This window comes from Neodiprion fabricii, chromosome 4 (assembly GCF_021155785.1).
Source record: "Neodiprion fabricii isolate iyNeoFabr1 chromosome 4, iyNeoFabr1.1, whole genome shotgun sequence".
Classification (NCBI taxonomy): domain Eukaryota; kingdom Metazoa; phylum Arthropoda; class Insecta; order Hymenoptera; family Diprionidae; genus Neodiprion; species Neodiprion fabricii.
This window is the reverse complement of record NC_060242.1, coordinates 28,582,829-28,601,763: the sequence shown is the minus strand read 5'-3', so window position 1 is coordinate 28,601,763 and position 18,935 is coordinate 28,582,829. Positions and strand designations below refer to the sequence as shown.

At 40.9% G+C, this 18,935-nt stretch overlaps 1 protein-coding gene across 11 annotated transcripts in view; it reads left to right on the top strand.

Annotated features, from left to right (window-relative positions):
• The first annotated feature begins 509 nt into the window (after positions 1–509).
• Positions 510–18,935, top strand: part of LOC124179490 (fasciclin-3) — a 237,059-nt gene continuing 218,633 nt past the window's right edge. For 6 of the 11 annotated variants that reach the window (XM_046563903.1, XM_046563902.1, XM_046563901.1 and 3 more), the window contains exon 1: positions 510–908. In XM_046563903.1, the coding sequence (XP_046419859.1) occupies positions 818–908 (91 nt within the window). In that variant the 5' untranslated portion in view covers positions 510–817. The remainder of the gene's footprint in view (positions 909–18,935) is intronic. The other 5 variants (XM_046563909.1, XM_046563906.1, XM_046563905.1 and 2 more) reach the window with 1 other exon arrangement.

Here is an 18,935-nt window from a genome sequence, read left to right as displayed (position 1 = left end):
TTCGAAATTCCAAGCAATAGTTTCATCTTTCCACATTCTAATCTATCTACATTTTTTAAAAATTCTAGTTTTCGCGGTTCTATGTTTCAACTTTTCCGTACTTCAACATTCTATACATTTAATTTTCCATAATTTGATTTTACAAATTTCAATGTCTCAACGAATTAAATTTTCACGTCTTTGAAAATTCCATCAACCCGCCATTCTAGTTCTTCACTCCAACCCGTTGAACCTCCTCTAATTGTAAGCCATGCGCCAAGTCCCGAAAGTTACGCAAAATAAGATATCGAAGGACGGGGGGGGGGGGTTGAAAAAGGGAAAAGAAAGTCGAAACAAGGGTGGTCAGGCCGAGCAGCGGCGTGACGCAAGCCGTCCGTCCCGTATCTCGGCTATCTCCAGCTCTTGCAGTGTGCAGTATCAAACGCCCATTATCGCAAGATCGGGTTCGGGTAATCTCGGGCCGGCCCGATGTTCGACGAAACGGTATGAAAGCCCTCGGCGCGTCAGACGGTCTTCGCGCGCCGGACTATCTGGTCGATCCTCAACGTTCCCGACGGTTGTTGTTTACCACCTGCGTTCTTGCGTTAGAATTCGCCTGCCGGTTGTTTTCCGCATCGACGTAAATTTACGGACCCCCCCCCCCCAGCCCCGCCCCTCGTTGCCACTGCCCCCCCCCCCGCCGCCGCCGCCCCCCTGTAACAAGTGTTTCGACGAGTTTGGTGTGATAGTTTTTTTCTTACATATACACGCTTGTATAATTTGAGTGGTTGTTTTTTTTTTTTTTTTTATAAATTTTTGTGATCAGTGCACGATAACAATGACGACGATGACGATCCTTCGGGGAAAATCTACCTCCACGAGCATCATTCTCTGGACCTGCCTCGCATATCTGTGCGCTTCGATTCAAGGTGCGATTTTTAAATGTGATTTATAAAAGTTATATTTATAGCGTGTAAACATGATTGTTCGGCGTTTTGGTTGAATTTTTAATTTATAATTGGAAAAGTGCTGCTGTTTTTCGCTAAGGTACTGCAATTTCTGTGTGTAAACGTAAGTAACGGATACTGTAAAAATAGGTTACCTACTTTTTACACACTTTTCAAACTTGCGCGCCCTTTGTTACGGTCGCTCAGCGCTTATTTGAATAATTCCTCGAGGTTCGTTCGTTCGTTTCAATCGCTCATTCGTTCTTTATTCCTTCCTTTCTTTCTTTGCTAAGTTTTGACGATACTTTGCTTTATCGAATCGTGCCGTAAAGTGATTTTTTTTTTCTGATCGTGGCTGAACGCGCTTCTTTTTTATTACAATCAGTTCTAGATTACCGTGAGATTTCTATCGAGCATTAATTGACTGATCGATGTTCTTCTACTAGTAAAAACGATACTGTAATTACTTCGAGAAGTGACGAAACGAACGATACATACTCGCCGGCTTGCGCTCGTAAAAATTCTCTAATCAGCCGGTACCTCATAACGACAATTACACGAATGGCACGCAACGATATCTTCTTGATAACGCGATTATTGTGTCACCGAGTCAATTTTAGATACCCCGATTTCTGAATTCCATTGTATTCCGAGGGTACAAGCGGTTAGCCCGAAAATGCGCAACAACTTCGTTAACTGCGTATAATTTCTACCGGCTGTTGGTAATAATTCTGCTCGGCGTAGCTTTGCAAATATCAGCACCGAAAGATTTATCGCAACTGTGAAAAAAGGTCAAAGCTCGTCGCATCATCGTACGAGGGTTAAAACTTGGTCCCGGTTATAATTATAAGTTGCAAGGATTCGGTGCAAATTTCATTACGCATTAACCTCTTCGTTCAAGGTGATCTTCCTTGAACGTCTCGTGACACCTATAATTATTGGAAAATGCGCGTCTGTGATATGCATATAGTTACATCTATTTATAGTCGAGAAAAAAAACAGCCGGAGTTTTACAGCTTGTGTAAAGAAAGTCCGTTTTCCATCGCAACGAACAAAACGGCGTATTAGAAAGTCTTGGGAATTGCGCTCATAACCGTGATGAAAAAACAAGAAAAACAAAAGAAGGAAAAACAAAACAAAAGAAGCAAAGTATGGTTACAATCATAGTCATTATAATCTACTAGGTAAATGTTTTGTCTATGTTTATGCAAAACAATTTTAAACTAATGGCACAAATTATAACATTTTTGTTTCTTGACTTTTTTATAGGTTTTTTTTTTTTTTATTTTCGGTGTGAGTACTCAAGTTCCGAGAGATAGGAAATAACGTTGTGAATAAACGTTTTCGTTTTCTCTTAATTTTTTTTTTTTCACTAATTAGTGGAAATACTTGCGATTCGACATCAATTACACGGCACAAATTTTTGAAAATTCACTACATTTAACCTTTCAGATATATCCTCGAAATATTATAAATAAGATATTTTTCGACGTGATAATCGAATGGATTAATCGAAATCTAAATCACGAGTTGTAATGGCGTTGAAGTAATTGATAATACGTGAAATAATTCTACTTTTTATCAGCTATAAATTAAAGTTTGACAAATATTTTTCCAAGTTAGGAAATTGTCATTTATATTTGGACAATGTCACAAATTGCCTGGAGACTTTTTCATGCCTTCTTCCATTGGCGAAATAAAATTTTCTATTCAAGGGTCAGCAGAATTTCATATTTTCCCTTTCACCGGGCACCTATCGTATATCTGAACAGTATTTGGTCAGAGGTCACCGTTGACGACTACGTGTTTTCTCAGCAGCGGCAGAGATGCCCTCCAAAGAGAGGAAAAAAGGCAAAAAATATGCTAACAATTTGACAAAAGGGTAACACAACAACGTGTAATATAAATTCTCTCACACGCTGTGTCGACTCTTCGACCTCGTTTCCATATTATGCTTACAAGTGCGTCGAAACTTTTCACTCTTGCTGTTATTACACTATCCTTTGCGTATCTGCTGCCTGCCTAGTCGATAACTACAACCCATTAGATAGGCTTTTGCCTTGTTTCTTATTTTTCTCTCCTCATGTTGCTTTGTCTTTTTTCTTTTCTCTGGTTTCGCAAACGGTAGGCGATAAAAATTAATTGGAAAACCTGACATTTTCCGTTCCCACGACTAGAAAAGTATACTTGCTCTACGGACAGTCGATATTCTACAGCCTTACGAAGTGTAAAAAATTATTGTCCCATTCGTGGTTAAAACCGGTTACGCGATCTTCAGGTTTTGTTGGAAAAATTTTCAGGTTTACACTGGTATATTCGAAGTCTCGCGAAAGAATGTTACTGTAACGAGTGAATGAAATATCACATTAGTCAGTTGGATTGATTGAAATTGAAAAATGCTTGGAATGATTTAAAATAATTGATGTATTCAAATTAAAGTGACATTTCAAAATGGTGATATTTCTTCGACATTTCATTAATATATCAACGTTACTATCTTCACCCTCAATCTGTTACGTATATCGCGTAAAGTTTTAGTCAAGTTAAAAGAAAAAAGCGGTATTTCCCGTGTTTCGAAAAGCTTGTCAGCGAAAAAATGTGTTACACTTTTCAATCGCCCGGTAACACGCGATAAAGAGTTTACGAATTTCAATTAACAACTTCATCTCCGGTTTTTGAAGTCTCGTTGCCATAGTTGTGACGAAACATGACAAATGGGTGAAATTCTGCGAAAAATACATATTTTAATATAGAAATATATATTTACTACATTATACGATCTGTCTCATTGGTCAACCTTGGAACGAGCGAGTTCGTCAACGCCTCGTCGAATCGACGAAGAAAACAGCATCGGTCAGCGTTCCTAATTGAAATATCAGTGCCTACGTAGTAATATTATCAACGTTTATTAGCACGTAGGTATAACTGACCGTGTTAGCTGTCGCGATCATGCGTACGTGTACAAATCGTATACATACATGCATTATCATGCACGTCGTAAGGAGGATGAAATTTACAAAACCAGCAACAGCAGCCGAGTTTTCTCGAAGTTATTATTGATTCTGCTCATTACAGCGGCAGTAACGCTTTGAGCTCTCGGTGTTTACCTACCATGTACACACACCGTTTGAGTACAGCTAATTTCGGTTCAATTTTCATGCGTTTAATAACGGGTGGTAGGCATCGAACCGTAACGTGTTGAATGAACGAGCTTTTACCCGTGTGTTGTGTTTCATGGAATAATAAAGCAGAGATTGATCGGGCAATAAATTTTTAACGGAACTACCGAGGACGATGATCGATTTTTGTCGTGGTAATCAACAGTGTGAAAAAGAGCGACGATGGTCATGAGGAACGAGGATAAATTGCTCAAGAAACTGTACATCAGTATTATGAACGATGTGTTGGTTGAATTGAGTCGAGGTTTACGGTTACCGTTAATTCTAATACCTTTCGCAGCAGTTTCACGCCGTGATTTGCATTTATTTCCATGTCGGGAAGAAAAGTTTCGTGCTGCAGTGCAACCCGGAGGAAAATTGTTGATATTTTTCTCCTCATTTTGTTACAATCGTGTCTCGAATCGCGTATTCCGAGTTTCGGAAAATCGTGTCAGCAGCCTGCTCTTGAGGCCAGAATTTGTTGCTTTTATTTCCGCTCTTACCATTTACTTTGTATCACGTCTCGCTTTGATCGAATCGGCGTCCGCTGTTCGATTGCGTGCAGCTCGCTTCAATCGCTAATCGGTATTAATCGGAAGTATCATCGTTTGCCGGGGGCAGCCTCGTTCGTTTGTACGTGCAGCATGCCAGAGTGAAATAAAAAAAACGGAGTGACGATAATTCGTTGTAATTAAGTACTTATCGTGCAATTGAACCGTTAATCTGGCAAATTGGCAATGCAACGACCGTCATCAACGTTGCTAAAGTTTAATCGAGTTTGGTGTAGCGTAGGTGGCACGTAACGGACTCAAAAGACAGATACAGTAGGTAATCTATACGCCGTTTCAAGTAGTATTTCTGTACACGTATTACACGTGTACATGCCTCGCCATCATTTTCACCATAAGTTTAACAACCGATTCCTGCCACGTGGTGTTGGTACGGTTTGCATTCTGCAAGCGGAATGTGATTGCATGTAATTATTTTTTTAAATATTCCATCGTTTTACATTTTTTGATAAACCCTGTAATACTTTGTCACGGCGTGGTAGATCGTAACCTTTGACACAGAGCGCGAGACGAATGATCTTCTTTGATAGCTGGCGAAATGTTGAAAAATTTCAACTTTGTTGCTGGCAAGACGTCGGCAAAGTAAAAAGGGGCAGGGATCAGGGCACAGATCTTGTTCGGCACGTAATTTTTTCATCGCTGTTGTTTTCTCATTTTTCTTCATCGTTATCATTAGTATTATTTTATTGAGAAAATTTATCGAATGAGCCGACATTGGCCAGAGATTTCTTTGTATTACAATTTATATTTGTGCATTACACAACACGTATTGCGTCAGAGGATTTGCAAAGGTAACAGAGTTCGTTGTAAATACAAATGACGGGGATAAATATTAGAAGTAGATGTTGAATAATTTTTTTTTATTTGTTTGAAATTGTAAATCACGAACACACTACCCGCGATTGTTTTTACTTTTACAGTAAGTTGTGATTAGCCGAGTCATCGAAGAATGCTGTCAACCTATACCCAAATTATACGGAGAAATTATATGTACCATTGGTCGAAGACAGGGCATAGCCTTTAATGCAATTTGTATCCACGGTTTTGATAACTTGATTCAGAGCAGGCGAATGGGTGACGCGGGGATTTTGGTTGAAATCTAGTTATAATAAACCTTCGTGACTTGCACAGCTATCGGTGGATCGAACGAAGTGAAGACCTACAGAGCCGTCACGGATGTATCGAAGTCGTGATATTCTCGAGTATCCCGATCCGTGGAACGAAAGTTAATATCATCGGATTGAACTGTAGTACGTTTTGGTATGCGTTACCACATGGCCTTACACCACAGGTAGATGACTACAGTCTCTTCTACGAAAAGTTCGCCGCAATGATAGAAAGGGCCTCGAGTCTCGGTGGGACAGGCTTGCTTAGTAATTCGAAGCCGTCTCGTATGTGGGTCGAGAAAATGAAAGATAAAAATCACTATAGTACCGGCATTATGTAAATCACTGGTAGATTTTTAACAAGATAACATTGCTGTTTCATTCACAGAGTACTTGTTTATAAGTGAGGAAAATTTTACAGAAATTAATTTTACCACCGCGAGTCTCAAGGTGGTGTATGGGTACAGTATTTGTGTTAAATATTGTTATTCCACTGGCGGAGGTATAAGGCTACACGCATGGCGGGAATTGCCGTTACTTCAGATTTACCACTGTGTACACACACACACACACATATACATATACACGGTATACCTTTCAAATTGCGCAACGTCGTACCTGCAGTACCGCAATAATAATTGCTTAACCGGTACCATGGAATAGGCATATATACGCGAATTGTTTATTTGCTGATGCATCACTTTTCGTACAAACGAATCTTTGATGTATCGTCGTTTATGGTATTTTTACTCGCAATAACGCAGCTACATTGCAAATCGATCACCTGTCATTTCCTGAAAGTTGAATAGTTTTTTCAAATTCGTTTCAATGTGTTCTTTTCTTTGCAATTTGCACGTAATCTTTTACCGTACAAATCAGAATTTTCATCAATTATCGAATCGATAACATGCTGGATCGGTGACGTAGTTTTTCAGTGTATAAATTTCAAAAAATTATAATATATTTACGACCCTGTAATCCATGCATTCGAAATACAGAAAATCGTTTCTCGGCGTGTTGATTTGAAAAAAAAAAAATTACTCCGTTAATTACAACTGTATAAATACCGTTTCATCGGATCTTCGCAATTATCAAAATGTGACCAATAATCGTTGTATTGCAGCAACTAGACTGTCGGGAAACTTTCGTACCCGTTTCGTTTACCGATTATCGATTATCGATTCTTGGTTCGTTATTTCTACAGGGAGCAATGTCTTGAATACCTTTGTTCGTAGAGCTGCCCGTTCGTTCTATTTCAATGGGAAGACAGAAACACAGACTTAACGGTTGACTTGAGTTGTTGCCTTCAGGCGTGGTGACTATTCTTTATATTTAGTGTTTCTTTAGTAGATAACAGTCGCGGCTTATACCCAGCGACTTCCACCTTATTTTAACTAACGCCATAGTTTACCAATACCAAAGGACAGTCATGTTCCATTCTAGGTAAGAAGAAAGGAAAATCAGAGTCTGTGATATTTGTTTAGTAACATTATTTTTATCTTTTAAAATAATAGTCATCGTGTAAAATTTCTATAAAATTTCGTTAGTCGATGAATCGTTACTGTTCAAATTAAATTTTCACACTGCTCTTTGAAAACTTTGTAGAAATATAATGGGGTCAGTTTGAATGTACAGCTCGCCTTTACTGCACTAACGGAATTTACTTTTCCAAACAATTACGCTATTCAAGGATCTAAAACTGTTCTCTACAAGTAAACTCGAATATGGAAGTCTAAACACATGCGACGAATCACCACTTTCATAGCTACGAACTTCACGTATACCACATATTATATATTTTGAAATAACGACCATTTACTGTTTTATAAAAGACACCGCGTTATCGATAAATTCTTGGAACTACGGTCGATGCCTTCTATCATTTGTTGAAAGTGTGAGAAGCTAAGAGTTTCGTTTATATATTATATAACACTTGGAAGGAAATGTTGAATTTTTGAACCGAGTTCACCCGTCGAGTGCCGTAGTTAGGCACAACATCTTGTTGGTGATGAACATTCGGTTCTTCGTCGACGCGGAGGATTCATGCAACGTCCAGAGTCAAGACGTGAAATCGAGCTCACGCTGACGGTCCCCTCGAGGCGTGTCCCAGTTACTATTCGACGAACGAGCCAACGTAGCGGAACGGAAAGTGCGTACGATACGAATTGATTAAAAATGACCAGCGTTAGTAACGTAGGTATACGCACGTGTCGTACGCGGAGTAGACGCGACCTTATATCACGGAGAACTGCAGCGATCCGCAGAGATGAGAGTCGAAGAGAATGTTGATCGTGGTACCAGCGAAGAAGACGACGAGTTCCCATTGATGATATTCACGTGAAAGTCCGAACCACTCACCGCTAACGCGAGTCTGGATAACCTGTGTTCAGCTAACTATAAGCCCAGTTGAAACGTACATTCGAGGTTGGGATTTTTCGATACAACAATTGTACAATTGTCATTTTGTAATTTTTTTGATTCGGAGTACGGGGGGGGGGGGGGGGGGTGGTTATTGTTACTCTAAATCCAGAATATCGACCTGATTCTGCAGTAGCTTTGGCCGCAATCTTGAATTTATGATATAAGTCGTCAAATATCGATCGTGAACACAAATTTTTGAGGTAACAAAGTTTTTGTGGAGAGTTTCCCACAAGTTTAGTTGTGACCATTTTTAGTAGAAAATGGAAAATGGGTGAGATATTTGACAAAAACAATTGCTCCATAAATTGAAGATGACGAACGAACTCACTATCGCTAAAAAAGAAAATTTTGGTATCGAAAAAGGTATTGTCTTATTTGTACGCGATAGCGACTGGGCTAAGCCCACTTCCTCTTCCTCGGAACTTTGCAAGTACACGCATATATGTATGTACAGGCACACTGTTGTTTGGCGCTGCCGTACTGCAGCATGTTCGCAAAGTTTCACCGTAACTACTGTTTGTTACCGGAGCTCTGAGCGAGCCCTCCTCGTTTGAGTTAAACGTCCTTCCGATAGTCGACTTGGCGCTCATTCTTTGCCGATTGAGACGCTTGCCCCCCCCCCCCCCCCCTTTTTTTAGCTTTATTTCATTTTTATCTTTCTTTTTCGCCAATTTCACCCCGCGATAGACTCGGAAAACTGGAAAATGTCTGTCTGGAAACGTCGGAGAATTGCCGTGCTGACTAAGCAGAGAGAAATCAGATGATTCACTATTTTCAATTAATCTGGTTTCTGTGTCAAATTCGTATTTGAAGATTTTGTTATAATTATTTTCAGTATTAACCCACGGATATCTGTGTGTTTGTAGAAGATGGTTGACTATTTTTTAGGCTCATGATTAATCGCTGCAAAAGAAAGAACATTTATTATTGTACCAGCAGTATTTTGCAGTAAAATCTGCTGGAATCGCAGTGAAATCTTATTACCACGTCCTGTATTTCGGTCTAATTATCGTTGTAAATTCTACGGAAAAATATCGCTGGCGCAACAGTTGTTACAATTGATGTCTAATCTGCGATTCATTTTCCCCGTGCACCCTTCCATCAATTCGGAACAGAGTCGCATGACATCACCAGCGTCAGGAATTGGTTATAATAACGGTTGCAACGTTGAAGTACTTCGGGACAATAAAGATCTCTCGCGGTAATGTAAAAAAAGGTACTCTTCGAAAGCCCATTTATCATCGGAGTGTTCGACCAGCCTGATAGATCGAAATTTCAGTTCCACGTCTAACGAGTCGAGTGCCGTGACAATTGTCTTTGTTTCCCAACGCCACGCGCTCGCTGGGTCAAATATCATCAGAAAACGTAGCGTGCGATGCCTCCTGGGCCCTGAAGTCCCATAATTCCCGGCTTCCCGAACCCTCCGAACCGCAAGCAAGCAGGGGGGAACGGAACTATGCCCGATGAGCGGTCGTCGACCTCGACATGGCCGCGGGTTGGTTGATCGTTGGTCGGTCTTGTGGGCCCCGTGGGCCGCATGCAGGGGTCAGGTCGAGATCTCGCGGCAGCATCGGTAGTCGAGGAGAGCCGAGAGGAGGAATAAAGAAATCCCTGGAAGAGGCCTCGCCTCCCGCCAGATTATTGGTACACACATCCCGGGTCTCCCAGTTCCGGGCATCTTTTCTCAATACGTCACAGACTCTTCTCTTCTCGGGCGCACGTTGCAAGCAGACCAGCTGTGTGTTATATGAAACTCAACGCCTTACGGTTGAGAGACAGGTTGTTAAACAACGGAGTCCACTTTGAGTCATTATCAGGTTGAAAGGCACACAATGCTGAACGCGTAACTCAATCTTCGCCACTGACGTCACGTTTCGGGTAGGGAGAAGAAAAGAAACGAAAAGACACAATGTCGCTTGATGTGATGTAGGTATAATAGCAAAAGGTGCGTGGGCGACGGAGATGTGAACCTTTCTTTGTACGACGGTGCAGTCTTTTTAATATTACATTGAATTATAGTTCCCTTTCCGCCTTCAGCGCCATCGGTGCAATCGCGATACAATTTACCGCCGCTAAATACTCTCTCTCTCTCTCGCTCTCGTTAAAATGCACGTGTATCCCACGATAGTTTGTTCACTTTTTTTATGGCCCAAATCTCAATTAGTCCTCCGTTCCTTCGTTTGACCATTTTTCAAGCGAATGTCATATTTCTCGTAAGAAAAGAAACAAACTAAATATCAGATATTTTGAGGAACGAATGAACGCGTGCAGCTTTATTTACGGACATGCCGTTACGGTTGACGGTTGTCATTTGTAATTGTGTGAGGGAGCGAATCAGAATTAAAACTTGCGGTATGCCGTCGCGCGGATCAGGTTATTATTCATAGTGTGACGTAAGCCGGATTCCATCAGGACAAATTCCTCAGGCCAAATTGTTCGCTAAGCATAATGACGGCACGCCCACTTGGGCTGTCAGTGTCACGTCACGAGGAACTCTCACGACACCCCAACTTATAAGGGACAGAGACCCGTTTGCCTCTTACCAGGCACACCGCCCTTACCCTTATTGCGAAACGCACGACTTGCGCAAACTTATGTTTCTATATATATGTATATGCATTATATATATATATATATATATATATATATATATATATATATATCTATCCACCTCCGTAACTCGGAGCGGCACAATGCTGCGGTAGTATAAAAATAAATCGAGCTCTGTGAGCAAAAATTTAATGAAAATCGATACAGGATGTTGCACAAGATAGTTTCTCGAAAAAATTATAGGGTAAGAATGACCTGGGGTAAATATATAAAATATGGTAAATCAGGCAAACTCCAGGGAATATTGTTCTTGCGCAGATGAGCAGAAATCTTTTTTTCGTTATGTATATTTGCTCAAGAATTGTAGATCTCGGAGAATCGTGAGATTACATGTATATTTGTCAGGTAATGTTGGATGAATTTTCAACTGATCACTGAATTCATCTAATTGTTACACTCGTTCTTCGTTTATATATTTGACAAAATTGATTAGGTACGCAGTGCCTGCAGTCTGGTCTAATCATGATCGTTCGATTTCTCCTTCAAGTTGTTGCTGAACAAATTAATTACACGAAGCTTACCGAGCGAAGAAGTTCAAGTAATGTTGCGTTTTATGTGCACGCCGTGAAAAATCGAACGGCGAAGAAGCTGAGTTACGGATCGCGATGATTCAGCTAAAAGACTTTCCGCGCTATTCGATCAAGTTGGCCTGAGACGAGAAGAACCGTGGCATGTTAGGCACGCGCAGTATCTCAGAAGCTGGTTTACTCGTTGATTTTCCCCCAAGATCTTCGCTGCAGCGGACCGACTTGTCGGTACAATTTATACACGTTATACCGCATATATGTATAGAGGCGACGCCGGTCGCAGAAATATCAGGTCTTTAACTGTAATTTTTCACTTGTCTTTTGCCACTCTCGGCGGTCTTACATGGGAAGGCACGTTCAAGGAATCCTTGAAATAATTACAACAGCTAGATGAAAGAAACACTGAATTGACGGCACAGGCGAACGTAAAAAATTAACCAGCAAGGATAAAAATATAACGGTGTTTATATTTCTAATAATTTATGCCGAGTTCTTAGATAGGATGGCAGAAGGAGGTTTTCTAAGCTTTGCCGAGGAGCCAGGATATTTCTACTATAGCGATAGAGCATACATTTAGGGATCCGCGACTACAAAAGAGTGGCAGGTGCAGCAACCCATATTCCGGTTGTAACCCAATACAACCCTGACTGCCGCAGGTAACTCGGCGCCCTTAGGCAGCAGGTTGCTGCTAGCTAAATCAATTAGGGTCACGCTTGCCTTTGAAAAGACACGTGGTGTTACAAGGCAGGGAGGTAGGCTGCGGTGAGTTGGCTGGCAGGCAGTTTGCCAGGAAAAATTCAATAAATTCATTCCCAAGAGAAACGTTAATCTATCAAATTGCATATCCAAACAAGGATATTTCCTCTGCAAATATTTTTACATTTCACCGCTGCGAGCTTTTTCTGCAGGGTCAACCGTTGATTATTTTTCGAAATTTGAAACGGGGTCGGGATTGACAAGTGCAATTCTTTTTTGGTAAATTTGTTCACATAAGTCCACAGTATGTGTATATTTTTTTTACATGCGTGCATTAGATTTTCAACTTTTATTCCTCGTGTTTAGTATTCCGCTGGTAGATCGGGTTCGTTTCCTTATTACGCAAGGTGGCCTACGGTATGAATTCACTTCTGGAAGAGGTCCGCAGCTGTTACTGTACAGGTGTAGCCGGGTTTAGTGAAGTCCTGAATCGATTGTTTTAATTACGCGTCTCACGTCGCTTAATCGTAGGAGAATTTCGACTCACCATTGTACCGTAGAAAGATGAAACCTATGACACGTTATTTTGTATAATCAAATTACTTTCTGTCTTGTGAATTTACGAACGTATAGTATGCTTGAGGGACAGAGAGGTCGTTACCCTTGATGTCATGGCGATCGATCGAAACGAGCTTTTCATTACTCACTGCTTACTAGAGCGTACCAACCGAACATCAGCGGTATGACGGTTCGTTAGGTTTCTTCGACGATCAGTTCCTGGAATCAAGCTGAATATTAATGACTCACTTTTCACGGTTGATTAACCAAATGCTCGATACATATAAAATTTGTCAAATTATTACTTACCTTCATTATTAGTAATAGTCCTGATGTTAAGAACGGCTTTAACCGAGAACAATTCTTTTGAGCTACTCCACTTACGTGTACGATACATATTCCTCTGTCAAGGTCTAACACATATCTCCCCCTCTCTCAAATATCAGTGCACCGTGTAATTTGCAGTGCTAAATATAGGAGAGCCGCTCCTTTTATAGTCTCTTCGCTACCGTCCGAATTAACTCTGGGATCTCCACCGCCGGTTGTCCATAAACCTAGGCCGAAAAAAATCAAATAAATAAATCAGTGCTCCGTCGAAGCCCTGTTCTTTCTGCTCCGGTTTAAATAACGCCAACAAATATCTCCACGTGCTTTTGCAAGTCATTAAAACCTGACACAAGATGTGAAAGTTTCAATGCTAACGTCGATTCTGGTGACTATATTCTATTAAAGTCTATTTTCCCTAGCGTGAGTATTTGATATATATGTATTTACAAGAACGGTGAGACTGTAGAAGCAGTGCAGAAGAACAAAGAGAAAGAAAATCGTGCAATGACGTGGAATGACGAGAGATTTACGACAAATTTTCACCCTCGACTAGTAAACTGTAAATTTGCAGTTATTCACCGGCCTTTGAAGGTTCTCGGAAATCGTGCGATCACCTCGATACGCAACTATACTGTCCAAACGTATAGTTTATTAGCTTCTCCCCCACTAAAGCGTGTCATTTGTATGGCGTTCGCAGTCCGCTCATCCGTTCCGCTTTGTTCCTTTCGTCTTCTTGGTTTCCCCGGCACGTTTCATTCGTCATCGATGCGAAATTTCCACTGCGGCGACGCTATTCTCTTGCAGCTCCACCGCGTTTGGTGCATTGGCGACGCTACAGGTGGCCATCGGGTTCATTTTGCAGCCACGAACTCGGCGCTCTTTCTACTCCTCGTTAACACCGATCGTAAACCCTCGTGTCAAATACTTGTCCCAGTTGAGATGTTGGATCAGCTGTGAAGGCTGCGCATGACGCGTTCCACGAAGATCGGACCTTGCAGTCTGGGGGAAAAATATAATGTCAACCAGATCTATGGTTTTCCAAAAGGTCTTCGTGTCCGTAGTAAATCGCAACTTTCTGCGGAGTAAATATGTTTCATTGGACTATGTGCTCTTCCTTGGCTAACACGGGGTTATAAAATTATTTCAATAAAAGCTGCAGCTTCGTTCATCGATTGACACCTGTGTAATTCCCTCGATAAACCGCGACAATATTCAGCCTTGACGTTACGTATACCGGCTAGAATGTCTCTGCCTGTGAATACGCGGAAACACGAAAGTCGACGACTGGTCGTCGATGTTATTTGTATTCGTATTATCAGCGTCGTAACGAAACGACGAAAGAGTGGGAGGAATTTCTTCAGAGATAATCGACGCTGATTGTACATGCGATGGTAAGCAGCGATAACGAATTCAGGGAGGATGCTCTTTGACCAGAAAACATCTGGTCTTGGTTGACGGCTTCGGACTTCTTTTCTATTTCTTTTTTTTTTATTTTTATCATTTCGTACAGCAATTGGAAAAGTCTGCGCGTAGAACGAGGAGAGGACCTTCTTCACTGTCACCGCGTTAGTTCCTCTCGTCGTCGCCCGATTGGATTTTTACGAATTTCTCGAATGACCTGCTCTATTCCTCGTGACGCGGTTACCGATTGCCAAAGTAATTGATAGGAATTGGAGGCGAAACGTCGATCTCTCCTGACTATCCAACTTCCGTCTCAAATGGCTCAAGTATTGTCTTGCATTAAACCCTTGATCCAAGTACCGCGCCGCCTTTCTTCAAGTTTATCGCGCCCCGATATCGATTTCATTACCAAGGAAACACTCCTTTCTACCCTGCAGCAGCGTTCCACTAGCCGTGTCTTTTCGATCTCTTTTATTATTGCACGTAGACAAGTAAAGATGTTAATGCAGTCGGTTATTGAGATGCGATGATAAAGCTATTTTATTGGTTTAGAAACTATCGGTACGTCAGGCTCTGAATGATCATTTTTATCTCTTACTTTGCAGTAAATTTTATTACAGTTCTGTCGAAAGTATGCGGTATGTTGACCTCTTTGGTATTGCAAGCAAATTATCTAGGCTAGTAGGTACACGATATTTGTACAAACGGGGATCGATCATAATTCATTTTCACGTACTATGCTTCGTTATGGTCGAAGCGCCGAATGTGCGATATCTATAATACTGTTTCAATATTACACATTGTGTACGGTTTGTATTTGATTGCGCACAATCGCTTTCGCATCAGCGACAGGTAAGTTCGTAGGCGCCGCGTCTCTCTGCTTGTACGAGGCAGCGTTGTTACGAGTAAATGATCGATCAAAGTGAAAATTTTTCAACGAGCTTATCGGTACTCTGGACAGCAGCTTGTTCTTCACCGTCCTAAATAACCGATCTTCACATAAGGTTTTCATCAATTTTCCCCGTAACAAATCTATTCAAATACCGTTCGTTTTCGCTACCCAATTCGATATTCCGAATGCCAAAAAAATCAAGAATGTCAATCGCAAATACTGACCGGTTGTAATCTTCCTCCGTGATACGTTCGCCCAGTTCGTCCTCCACTCGGTTACGATGCATCAAACGCGGTGGGTGAGGAATCGGTTGTAGACATGTCGAACCTACTTCGTGATTATGCCCTAATGAAGGTGCTTTGATGATTTACTGTCCGCTCCCGTTACGTGACGTTGAAGCAAGTGGATATAGATACAGGCGGAGGTACATTGCGGATATGGGTATGTAATATCGGATGTGCGTACCCACCTGTACGACGTATCGCGTGGGCAAACAAATTCTATGTACACCCAATGCGTACAACACGCACACACGCGCGCGCACATATCATACTTTGCGCATCTATGCCAACGTCGGCAGTAGTCCATGGATATAATATATATTTAGCGGCTGGAATACGATCGCGGGTAAAGTGGATCCTAATATCGTGAGTGCTTTCAGGGAAAAGTGACATCGTCAATACAGGTTTTCTTGTATCTGTATAACATGATGCTACCTGCAGGTAAGACCTTCGGCTATAAGTAGACCTGCAGGATGTAATATATGTTGCCGGTCACCGGCTGTTCGCCTTTACGTACCCTACAGTACGTGCGTAGTGTGTATGTGCGTATGCCTACCTATAGCGTTTGTTGAGACATTTTTCACTCCGAAACATCTGCTTCGGGTCAAGTTTCTGATCCCGCATATCTTGGGGTCCAACTAAATTACCTTAAATATCAGCGATAGGTTCGAACCCCCGTAGAATTTGAGTCAGATATCGGACGTTATAACGGCATCAGGCGATCTCGGATCCCGGGGATAAAATCAATTCTGGAATTTCACGATATAGTGAACATTTTCTTTTTATTCGCATACCTCGTACATGTTCCTGCGTTTGTGCAATTAATAAAATAACCTTGACGATTCATTTCACAAGCTAATTATACAGTGTATAAGGCCTCATTGCTGAGGCAGAACAAATTGTCGTGTACAGTTATTAGATTGTTTGTACTGCATTAGTGTAATAAGTATACATATATTCAACCGAAACAGTTGTTTGTGCGATATTGTTTCCTGCCATGCGGCATATAACGCTTCGAATACCTGCCGAGTGAGTGCATCGATGAGAAAAGATAGAGGGGAAAAAATTCTTGCTATTCGCGAAGCGTACAGTTGCGAATATAAATTAAGCCCTCGTTACGTACTTCTGCAACCTTTTGTCATTCTTACTTCTTTAATGCATTATATTTTGAAAATCTCTGATTATGTTACAGGGCTGTGTATCATACATGTAGAGTATTGTTATTCAGGTACTGTTTCTCTGAATGGAAATTATTGTTGAACCAAATATTAAAAATGTGTTTTTGAATAATTTCAATTCTATAAACCTGACAAATAGATGTTAGTTTTTGTTTTATATCTAACTGCGTTCTTGAACGAGCTGGTATCATGTTATAAAAATGCCAATTCACTCGTCGTCTTGGGTAATATCATGGTCTTCGTCGACGCAGGTATACGATCGTTTTTCTCATCGTCAGTCGGCCTAATTGCAACGAGGAAGAGGGAATTCTCTTTTCGGTTAATAACAATGACAAGCTGCAGCTGCCGGCCCTAGTGGGTAGATCAAAGTTCTCCCAGATTTGAACGGGTAGGCATAATTCATGCGGTCAGGCGTTTGGGATGCCGACTGTAAGACGCGATCACGTATCTCGAATTCTGAAGTCGATTTTTTTTCTACCCACATCGTTTCAACGGGAATATAAACTCTGTACAGTACTGAATACCCAAATATTTAGTCTGGTGACGGTAAAAAGTTGGGAGATTTCAAAAATTCATAAGTCTCTTCCCGCTTGAAGTTGGACTTTAATATTCTCGAAGGATTTTTCATCCGCGATAGAATGAAAAGATACATAAAAAATGACGTTAAAATCCAAAGTAGGTTTATCCGATCGGTTATAATGCCTACGTGGAAATTGCCAACACAACTGGCTTTGCTGAGCATAAGCAGTTAACGGTGCGGATAGCTTACAGTGTGAAAGAGGGCAGATAACAATACCTGGTGCAACTATTACAAGTGAAACTACACCGTCGGTGGTCCGAAGTGCAGTTCACCACTTCGATTTCTCCATCGTAATAACTTGCCCACCGGCTGTGGTCATTACATTATATATTTATAAACAAATTCGCTTTTCACGCCCCGTGCATTTGACCGAACGAGTTGCCCCCACCGAGTGACCCCGTTATAAACAATAAGCTGTAAAAACTACAATGGATAAACTACAGTGAGCTGACTTACGATGATTCCAATCGATCATCATCATCAACATCATCGACATTACCGGTTCTTTGTTGCGGATTACTGACCAACTTCTGAACGCGTACCTCGGTCGTGTTATTTTGCTAATTTTTTTTGCAGTATTATAGACAGCTACCGTGCATTGCTTTCGTCACGCTGCATTTCTTGCAAGTGCTCTACTTACGTTCCAGGAGTAGTAATTTAATTACACCCACGCTGCCACTGCTGCTGCTGCAAGCTTTTATTTCAACTTCTGTTACGACCTTCTACTCAAAGATACTCTCTGTGCAATGCCGTCGACCCTGACGATTCACGAATAAGGTACGCAGCGCATGAAATCGACGACGACGACGAGGTTTACAGTTAGTTTAAGCTCGATTGGATTTTCTTTGGAACTCTTCGTACCTTGTGGGTTCTCTGACTTGAAAAAGTGGTTTTCGCCAAATTCATCTGTGAAAAATTGACTTGATTAATTTAGATCGACGATGCTGGATCTAGAATAACTTCCGGGAGTGTGTTTTACTTCGCAACGGTATAAGAACCGGAAACTTGGCTGCAGCAAGTTATTTATTTATTTTTTTTTTTATCACGAAATTGCAAATTTAAATCAATTTCTTAATATCGCCCAATCCTGTGCCTTTCCTCAGAGCCGTCGAATTTCGTTGAAGTTTAGCGTAATGCTACCATTTTTTTTTTTTTTTGTTTGATTAAATAAGATTTTACCGAAAAAATTCCGCAAGAAGAACGCAGCTTCTATGTTCTCGTATATAATATACATGAATACCGGTATGCCGACGTCTATTGCGGCAACTTTTTAAACGAGCAAAATTCGTAATCATATTATGCACAGCCGCAGAGAATTTAGTTACGCTTTTCGTTTAAACTTCTTTTGCCCAAAGCGTAACTCGTTATCGTTGGCCGTTCTGAGCGCAGGATAGGTATACACGTGAAGATCTTCTTTTCTTTCATGTCGACTGGCAGAACGCAAAAAAAATATATATATATATATATTGAGCCTCGCGTTTGCAAAGATATTGCAGTGCATATTGATATTCGTGCGATGTATGAAATTCTTTGAAATTTTCCATCGTTCAATTTCCAACCAACATGTGCGAAATGAATAAGTAAAATATATGAAAGATCAGTCGTATAAATTTTTGCGATCGTAAAATTTGGTGATTTCTTGCGGAAAATTCTGTCAAACGTTCAAAATAATATTATTCAACTTACCCACGAGCTTAGACGTAGA